This window comes from Peromyscus californicus, unplaced genomic scaffold (assembly GCF_007827085.1).
Source record: "Peromyscus californicus insignis strain IS unplaced genomic scaffold, ASM782708v3 Scaffold_4__1_contigs__length_199733344, whole genome shotgun sequence".
Lineage (NCBI taxonomy): Eukaryota > Metazoa > Chordata > Mammalia > Rodentia > Cricetidae > Peromyscus > Peromyscus californicus.
Window position 1 is genome coordinate 104,923,745 of NW_026294562.1, and position 10,469 is coordinate 104,934,213.

At 40.4% G+C, this 10,469-nt stretch overlaps 1 protein-coding gene across 1 annotated transcript in view; it reads right to left on the reverse strand.

The window, feature by feature from the left end:
• The window catches only part of Gdpd4 (glycerophosphodiester phosphodiesterase domain containing 4), a 61,583-nt gene extending 52,174 nt beyond the window's left edge, over positions 1-9,409 (reverse strand). Inside the window, exons 1-2 of the mRNA XM_052760196.1 lie at positions 9,221-9,409; positions 5,170-5,273 (exon numbers count right to left, since the gene is read on the reverse strand). Coding sequence (XP_052616156.1) covers positions 5,170-5,273; positions 9,221-9,409 — 293 coding nt within the window. The remainder of the gene's footprint in view (positions 1-5,169; positions 5,274-9,220) is intronic.
• Positions 9,410-10,469: the final 1,060 nt, after the last annotated feature.

Consider the following 10,469-nt stretch of genomic DNA (forward strand, 5'->3'; position numbering starts at 1 on the left):
GTAAAGATGCTATGAGGGAAGGGCACTCTGAAAAGGGGAGCTCAGGTAAGGAGGTGGGGATGTAGCTCAGTGGTAACTGTGTGTCCATCATATGAGGGCCTGGGTCTGATATATACTCTCAGAGGGTGGGTGGAGGTAAAAAATGGACCCAATGAAGTTTTCAAAATAGATGAAACTGTGCCTAACAAAACACAATTAATGGAACAACCAGAAAAGATTCAGAAAAATATACCTAAGATCCACGACTGGTGAGATGACTCTGTGGGCAAAGGTGCTGGTCACCAGGCATGAGTTTGACCCCCAGAACCCCTTTGGTGGAAGAAGAGAACTGATTTCTGCAGGCTGTCCTCTCACTTCCACACATGCACTGTGATACATGTGCGCGCGCACGCACACACACACACACACACACACACACACACACACACACAAATAAATATTTTTTTAAAGTTTTAAAAATTGATTTTCAGAGAAGATTTGGATTTACAGAACAAAACTAGTATCACTTAAGAAAAGCCTATGCCCTGTAATTAAATAATCAAATAGACCTTGAAAAAAAGTTGAAATAAAAAGATCAAAGATGACCTTAATAGTGGTTTACATGAAGCCAAATTATTACTCAAACAGTAATCAAATGCTGCTATTGACTGTTTCCAAGTGACAAAGAAAACTTAATTGATATTTAATGGGGTATCTTTCTTCATAATCATTTTGCTAATTATATTATTTATTTTTAGTTCTTTTCAACACAAAAAGCTGTCTTTAAGGTATTTGATCACTTTTGAGTATCACTACCCACTTGACTGAGCAAGTGCAGGGGCTGCTCTTACACTAGACAAGTACAGGGGCTGCTCTCACACAGGCAAGTGAAGAGGCTGCTCTCACACTGACAAGTGCAGGAGCTTCTCTCACACAGACAAATCCAGGGGCTGCTCTCACACTAGACAAGTACACGAGCTGCTCTCACACAGACAAGTGCAGGAGCTGCTCTCACACTAGACAAGTGCAGGAGCTGCTCTCACACTAGACAAGTACAGGAGCTGCTCTCACACAGACAAGTGCAGGGGCTGCTCTCATCTCTGCCATGGATGAACCAGAGGAAAGGCAGAACAGGGATCTTTCTCTCTCCCTCTTCTACCCCTTCTGTCTCTGTCATCTGTGCTCACTCTTCATGAAGGTGGTGGCAGGACAAAACGAGGCAGCATTTAGAATGAAGAGAAGCTTGCTTATGTGACTGCTTATACACAATGGAACCTGAAAAGGGAAGTCTCTCTTCTTGGCCACCACTTCTTCAAACTGGGACTACATCATGCTGACGACTGCACAGTGGGCTCGTTCTACATGGATTGGCCCAATTTAAGTTGTTGCTTCCTACTTATGTTTTCTGAGAAGTTTTTGACTGCACTGAAGAGTTGCAGTCTGAGGAAAATATGAGTCTTCTTTTTGAAAATATTCTTTATATGTATTTATTTTATGGGAGCGGGAGGTACATGTCACATCGTGCATGTGGCATTCTAAAGATAACCTGTGGGAGTCTGCCATGGGATGTTCTGTATGGCAAATGTGTTGCTAATTAGTCAATAAATAAAACACTGATTGGCCATTGGCAAGGCAGGAAGTGTAGGCGGGACAAGGAGGAGAATAAAGCTGGGAAGTGGAAGGCTGAGTCAGAGAGACACTGCCAGCCGCCAAGATGACAAACAGCATGTGAAGATGCCGGTAAGCCACAAGCCATGTGGCAAGGTATAGATTAATGGAAATGGATTAATTTAAGCTGTAAGAACAGTTAGCAAGAAGCCTGCCACGGTCATACAGTTTGTAAGCAATATAAGTCTCTGTGTTTACTTGGTCAGGTTTGAGCAGCTGTGGGACTGGCAGGTGAGAGAGATTTGCCCTGACCCTGGGCCAGGCAGGAAAACTCTAGCTACAGGAGTCAGTTCTTTCCATACATTGTGTGGGATTCAGGGATCAAATTTATTTTGTCAGCCTTGGTGACAAGTACTTTACCTGTTGATCTATCTTGCCTGCCCCATATGAGTCTCCTAAATTAATCTGAATGGCATTCTATATGCAGCCTCATTAAACACCAACCTTTCTTCTAAAAATTTTGTACTCAAGTGAACATACCCCCCACATATATACACAAACACCCATAAACATAATTTTAAAAAATAAATCTTTTTAAAATAAAAGATTGTACTTTCCTAGAACTGCTGTACTGCTGTGGATATGTTCTGTGTAAATTCGTTCAAGGAAACAGAACCACTATGAGTGGTACAGAATAAAATGTATTATAGGGATTGTACCTCAAGGTTATGGGAACACAGAGGGATCTGCATGGGAGGTTGTTGCCCTGTATTTTCTGTTAGGTTTCACTTGAGTCACTATTAGTCAGACAGGCAGTCAGGAAGAAAACCATGAAATGAGAAGACTAAAAACAAACTAGAACTTTCTCAGATGTACTGGAACCCTTAAGAACAAATGCAAAGCCATGACTGACTCACCACCTCGAGCTTTGACAGCACGAGCAACCTAAAGAATCTTCACCACAAAGTTGTATAAAAACTCATACAACACTCAGACAAGTTATAGAAGGAGGTCTGGGCAAAGGTAAGGGAGTGGCAGATCTCAGCATTCCCCATATCAACAAGGTATACAGATTGGTGCATATTAGTGATGCCAACCTTCAAAACAGAAAACTGGCTGTTGCCTCACATCTGCCTTCCAAACCATATGCCAATGACTTCTGAAACTGAAACTGTACAGTGAAGAGAAATTAAGGTACAGTTTAAACAAGTTGACAGTAGAAAGTCTCTACTGATAGCAAACTGCAAATTAAAGAAGCAAAGCAAGTTTAAAGCAGAAAGAAAACCACACATGCATATCATCGTAAAATTGTGGAAAGCAAAGAAAGAAAACTCTGAAAGCCAGACAGATTTTTCAAGGGCAGATGGAGTTCAAGAGACCATAGGCAGACAGCATACTTCTCAACATAGACAAAGCAAGAGACAGCAGAGCAACTGAATCACCGTGCTAAAAGAAAAACTGCAAATTAGGATTCTAAGCCTGTCTAAGTTACCCTTCAAGGATAAAGATGAAACACAGCCATCTTCAAAAAAATAGGAACTTCCAGAAATAGTCCCCAGAAGATTCTTATTAAAGGAAATTCAAGGTGTGTCACCATCATACAACTTTTGCTGTGCTTAGCTAAAGGACTTTGATCCCACTCAAGGGGTGGGGAAAAGCAAACAAAACAAAACAAAACAAAAACAAAAAAAAAAAAAAACCTGTGACTATTAGACATTTTACAGCCTTAGTCCTCTATAGATCTCAATGCCAGATATCTTAATATCCATACACAGACAGAACAATTGAAATACATGTGCTGAAGAATAATTCAGAACTATTCATAATAAAGATTGTAGAAACTGATAAAACTTATTGAACATGCTCAAAGCATAAAAAGTACAAAGGAAAAAACATTTCTAACGACAATATGTTTTTTTAAAAAACTGCTTTGAAACACAATGACTCAAATTAAAACAAAACTACTCCATTAAGAAGACTTTTTTACGTCATCAAAACTGGGATATTTAATGCTGCCATTGGTAGCTTAAAACAGTTAACTGTCATTTACCTCTGCTGTAAGTGGAACTGGCCATAACCTTTTGAGAAAGTACTTTAGCAAAAAACAGAACTGATTTCAAATGTTCATTCTTCTTAATGCCACTTGTATTAATCTATTCTGAGGAACAATAGTCAAAATATGAAGATATCACTGTATCATTATCTTATCAAGACATGAATATTAAAAATGTTCAGCCTAGCCCCAAACAAACAAGCAAACAAAAAGCTGTGGCTAATTAGCCATGATGGCAGAGACTTGTAATCCCAGCACTTAGAAAGTGGGAAAGAAGACAATGAGGCCAGCCTGAACTTCATAGCAAGACTCTATCCCTGCTGTACCACCCACCACATACAGAAAGCAAAGTTCATGCATCTTCATGCATATTTTGAAATCATTTAAAGTAATTTTCAACATTAGTCTTAATAGTTTATTGAATATTTATGATTATTTTATGTAAAAGGCAAAGCAAAATTATAAAAATAGTATAAACCTAACAATGTAAAATAAGCACAGGAAAAAGCTGGGTTGTGACTGTCACTTGAAAATGTGACTAGATATTTTCCAATTTTCTGCATTTAAAAAATTATTACAGCCTAATCCCAGCACTCGGGAGGCAGAGCCAGGTGGATCTCTGTGAGTTCGAGGTCTGCCTGGTCTACAGAGAGATCCAGGACAGGCACCAAAACTACACAGAGAAACCCTGTCTTGAAAAACCAAGGGAAAAAAATTATTACAGTCTATTCATTGTGCAGATATGTTCTCACGTGTGAGGTCAGAGGACAGTTCGCAAGGAATCAGTCCTCTCTCTCCACCAATGTGAGTCTTGGGGATCGAACTCAGACCATCAGGATCTGTGGGAGATGCCTTTACCCACTGAGCATCTCTCCAGCCCTAGTCTTTCTTTCTTTTTTTTTTTACATTTAGAATAACCAACTAGATTTAACTTTTATAAATAAAAATAAATTGCATTTCATCAAGGAGAAAAAAGGAAGCCACATACCTAAACATACAAACACCAAGTAATAGATAATGTTTACAACAATGTTGGAAGACACCTCAGAAAAGCTGAACTGTCTGAGAGTGGTCGGGGAGTAGTTTAGCCATGAAAAGGAGCTGAGAAGGAATATGTGTCCTTCTGTTCAGAGTTCCAAGGGAGCCCTAAAGACAAAAGAAGGATGCAAAGGCTGTAGGAAAAGCAGAGAAAGCAGGGCTGAGGGCCATAAATCATGCAGAACAAGAAGTCTGGGCATCAGCAACCAGACAAAGAGACTCCAGAATAAAGATGACAGAGAACCCTTCTCTGAGAGCTGGGGATGTTAGAAGCACAGAGAAAGCTGCGAACACCATTTGGTCTGCAGTGTGTGACTTAGCACAGGTGGAAGGGAAGTGTAAGTTTGGATGCTGAACATTTGACTATTGCCCTAGAGTTACACCTCTTATCCACCCTACTAAACCATGATATCTTTTCAACCTGGAAGAACCCAAGTGACTATCCAACAAAGGAGCCTATATACCAATAGAAGTCCAGAAACTGAACTCACCAGTCAAAGCCGTTGTATTCATTGGAGGTTTCTGCCCACACGAACAGAAAAATCACAGACAAGACGAATGCAATTATCAGGCACAGATAAGAAAATTGCTCTTTCTGGAAAGAGAAAGAAATATAACTTAGCTCCATTTGTCCATATTATCTCAATAATTCTTATCTACATTTGTCAAAGGCCAGTATAGTTCTGGTGTTGGACATTACCCTCCCTAGGCTAGAATAATCTGAGGTTTTATAAGGAGTAGGAATAAAAAATAAGATTGCAAACATACATAGAAAGGGCATCCTGACAAGCTGAAGAGACCTTGTGGGCCCCGAGGCAGCAAACCACTACCAGGAGTGCAGTTAGGTGATGAGCACAGGAGTTGACTCAGTCTTATACACACTCCTACACAAAACCCGAGTGGACCTTTAAAAGCATGTTAGCAAATAATGTCTCTGCACTTCTTAAACCCTCCCAGAGCCTCCTCAGCTATTATATCACCCCCATCCAAAGAGCCTTTCGTAGCCCACAAGATTGTATAGGATTAGCCCTAACCCATCCCCCACCTCACATCTTCTCACACTGACTTCCTTTCCAGAGGTCAGCCACACTAGCTGCTTTCTGTAACATATCAAATGTCATCCCTACTCTGAAGCCAGGTACTTATAGGTCTGCCTAGAGTGCATTTATCCCAACACAAGGCTGGTTCTATCCATTTGGAGATAGAGCAAATGACTTGTTTTTCATAGGTCTCTAACCACTCCCTTTTCCCAGTTTCTAATATATTTTTCTACTTTATCTTCAAAGATCTTATTATTATTTGAAAGCATTTCTTCATCTATTATTTATTGTATAACTTATCCCACTGGAATTTAAGCTACTGGAGGCCAGAGGAAGACTTCAGCTGTCTTGGCTACTGTGATATATGTATCTGATAAGCTTAATATCTTTCTGCTAAATAAATCTGTTTCTATTCTTTTAATCTCATCACAACTCTGGCTTGACATTTTTCAAGGGTTCCTCTCTGTTTATAGGATAAAGCTCAATTTTTTTAGTCTAATGTAAAGATGTTATAATTTCATCTAAATTTTGTTTTCTGATCCTAATTATTATTTATATAATGTCCCTAAATTCAGCATTGGAAATCTAATTTTCCTTAAACATACCATTGTGCTTTTCTGTATTTAGATTTTTGGTTAAACACACACACACACACACACACACACACACACTCAGAATCCTCTTCTTTGTATTTATTTCTGTTTATTACTTTTCCAAATTGTAGCTGGAGAGTTTCTCTCCAGGTCCCGTCAAGCCCCCATAGTCATGGGGTCCGTGGGTCTGGGCAAGACTGGAAAAAACTCCAGCTACACCAAATCAGTAACCCTAAGAACACTACAGTAATAATATCCATCAAGTAGTAACTGTGTATCATGCGCAATTCAAAGTATATTCTACATAATATCTCTTCTATTCTCATAGCAACTCCCATGGTGGGTTTTGCTGTTAATGTCTCCCTTATTCTAATAAGGATTCTGAAACACAGAGAGATTAAGTGGTTTGCCTAACCTCTTATAACAATGGGTCACTAATTTAGGGATGGTCAGTAGCAAAGCCATAAATTGAATCTAGTGGTCTTTCCCTTTATGTTATACTCCATCTGAGTAGAAAGGGGACTTGAAAATTATCTAAGGACTTTATTAATTCAATTCTCTAGCTACAGAGAGACTCTGGTATATTACATAACCATAAGTTACAGTTATAATTACAACTCATACATACTCCAAAGTTCTGGTTCAGTGTTTTTACCATTATACTAGACTGCCCTAAATGCTACCCTTTTTAATACAGCTTCCCTTTATATTTTACTCCATATCCTTTGTAGATCTCAAGTGATTGTAACCACATCCCCAAGTAATGAATAATCTGTCAGATCTACCCCTCTGTCTCCATACCTGCTTTCACCACTCTAATCCATCCACCCACATCTCTTCTTTGGAGCACTGCCACTGTTTTCCCTTTGAACGCAGAGGCTTTCCTGCATTGGCCCTTCTCATATATCCTCCATACACTCAAATAACCATTCCAAAACATAGCCCAGGTCATATCATCAAATTAAAGTATCCCCCCTACTCTGGTGATAGAGATCAAATCCAGGGCTCCATACATGCTAAGCATATGCTCTACCACTGAGTCATATCCCCAGCCCTCTTCAGGTACTCTTTACTTCCTATATAACAGGGGTACGTTCTTAAAACCACATTATCTGACCCATTAATCTCCAACTTCATTTCTCAGCACTTCTCTATTCATTTCTGCTCCCCCTAAAACAAACCTACCAATCACACACTTGGACTCCTCTACTATCATTTCCCATACCACCTCCAATTCTTTACCTAGCCAATTCTCAATCACCTTTCATGGTCTTTGGCCTCTCCCTGACTATATGCCAGTGTGTACACACATACACTTGTTGCTATGCTAGAATGTGAATGTATTTAACTTCCCCCAGCACAACATGAGTTCTTTGAGAGTAGCATACCTGAAGCACATTTGTGACTAGCATAAAAGCCAAATATCTGGGCATGAAAAATATAAGGGACAGAAGAACATTCTTGATTACTCCAGGGAAGCCTCCCATTATCTACATTTTTTTCACATATAGCTACTCAACCCAGACATAAGAAATAAAAAATCCAGGACTGGAGATATATGTAGCTCAGTGGTAGAGTACTTGCCTAGTATGTGCAAGGCCTTAGATTCACAATCATCAAAATCCCAAAGACAGTTAGGTAGATACATACATACATATAAAATAAAATACAAGAACAAGAAATTAGAGATCTAATTAATGAAATTCTTAGACCTTAGCTGAACTATGTTTAACAATCAAGTGAAAGTGCATGACTTGACCCTCTTTTCGCTGAAGTGTGCTCATCATTTGATCTCTTATACCATATTGCTAACCAGAGGGTTCCATGACATACCACTAAGGGAAACAAAGAGGCTTTTTGTTAGATTATGCTTCATGCTACCACCCACATTCACTAAAGCTCTATGTTAGTGAAAATCAAGGACTTACTTAGCCAGGAATAAAGAACATCCTGCTTCCTACTTATTAGGTTCCCTATCTCCCGCCTCACCCCTGCCACCAAGGAATATAATTTCCCCTTGGAAACTGACAGAGACTAGAAAATTAAAGATTTAGGGAGCTGGTGAGATCACTTAGTGAGTAAGGATGTCTGATGACCTCAGGTCAATCCCTGGAGCCTACATGGTGGAAGGACAAAACCAACTCCTGTAAGTTCTGATCACCACATTTTACACACACACACACACACACACACACACACACACACACGAATTTAAGATTCAGACAAGGATTGCCACTGATAAAATTTTTAAAATGAAAATTAAAGATTTGAGCATTCTTGTAATTTCCTATGAACATCTAGTTGCATCCAAGTCTTCAAAATTCAATAAATGTAAAAGCGAATGAAAGATGAATGAACAAATGAATGAATGAATGAATGAATAATGTAACAAAAACAGAGTGAAAAAGAAAAAAGAAAGAAAATAAAATTGAGGGGCTGGCCAGGTGCATTGGCACATGGCTATAATCCCAGAACTTCAGAGGTGGAGACAGAAGGATCAGGAGTTAAGGTCTGGCTCATTTATATAGTAAGTTCAAGGTCAGTCTGGGCTACAAGAGATCCTGCTTTAAAACACTGGGGAGCAGGGAAGGAAGCAAACAGGAAACAAACAAAAGGGCCTTCAGTGTGGCTCAGCATTGCAGCCCTTGCCTAGCATGCAAAAGATCCTCAGTTTATCTCCTGTAAAACAAAAGAAGGAAGAAGGGAAAGGGGGAAGAGGAGGAGGCAGGGAGGAAGAGGAAGGCAGCAAGTATGTTTAACTCTGGCTCTAGACTTGTCACAGTACTTTGACAGGAAAACTGGAGCTTAGTGCACCTGACTTGGAAATTCCAGTGAGTGCTCCGGTGCTTAGGGACCCACCCACACCCACAGCTAAGAAAGTGCAGTCTAGCTCCTTTCCATCTCTGTACCCAGGAGCAGCAACAGGATCCAAGTTCAGCTGTCTCCCACTCTCTGTACTGCCAGTGGCAACTGTAGCAGCCAGTCAGGAAGGTGATGTAGCATTTGCGGTTGAAGTAGCGTTCTAGCCACTGACTGGGGTTCTCATCTGAGTTTCCTGTCTTCTTGTTCCCAGACTCAGCTAGGATGTCCTCATGCATGATTCACCATTCTGCTGGAAGGACAAAGAAAATAATCAGAACCTAGTGTAGCCCCTGTTCATTTACTCTAGCCTGCCATCTACAGACAATTCTATCAATGAGAGACAGCTAAGAAAATTCATTTACAATCAAGGGCGAAATGTGGGATTCTGAGAAGAGGAATAAAAACTGCATCCAAGCTTTCTGACTGACTTGCTGAACACTGCAGCCACTGCACCATCCTAGGTATAGCTCTCTTGCTTCTGAAGTGAGATCGCATTTCTATCCTAGGACACTAAAAGGTGCTCGAAGCAGCAAATTACATAGTATCTAACTGCAATGTTCTCTTGAAATAACCCAGGATGCTAAAGGCATAGGTGAATACATGAAAAATGCCATCCTCAACTAATATGTGATTCAAACCCCGCCTCTGCCCCTTTCCTGTCTTACTCTCTGTCTTAGTTGGAGTTAATATTGCTGTTATAACATACCATGACCTAAAGCAACTTGGGGAGGAAGGGGTTCATTTCCCTCACAGTTCCATATAACAGTTCATCACCAAAAGCAGTGAGGGCAGGAACTCAAGCATGGCGAGAACCTGGAGGCAGGCCATGGAGGGATGATGCTTGCTGGCTTGCTCCTCATAGCTTGCTCAGCCTGCCTTCTTGTAGAACCCAGGACCACCAGCCCAGGGATGGCCCCGCCTACAATGGGCTGGGCCCTCCCCCATCAACCACGAATTAAGAAAATGCCCTACAGGCTTGCCTATAACCCCATCTTATGGAAGTATTTTTCAATTGAGGTTCCCTCCTCTCAGATGACTTTAGCTTGTGTCAAGTTGACATAAACCTATCCAGCACACTCTCTCTATCTTAGTCATAGTGAGCTTCAACTGTGCATGGTAGAATATCAGCAACAGTTGAAAAAATACACTCCTGGTTTGGGTTTTGTTTTATTGAGACAGTTTCTCTGTGTAACCCTGGCTGGCCTTGAACTCACAGATTCACCCGCATTTGCCTTCCAAATGCTGGGACAAAGGCATGGGCCACCACTGCCCAGCTGAAAAATACCATTTATTTTT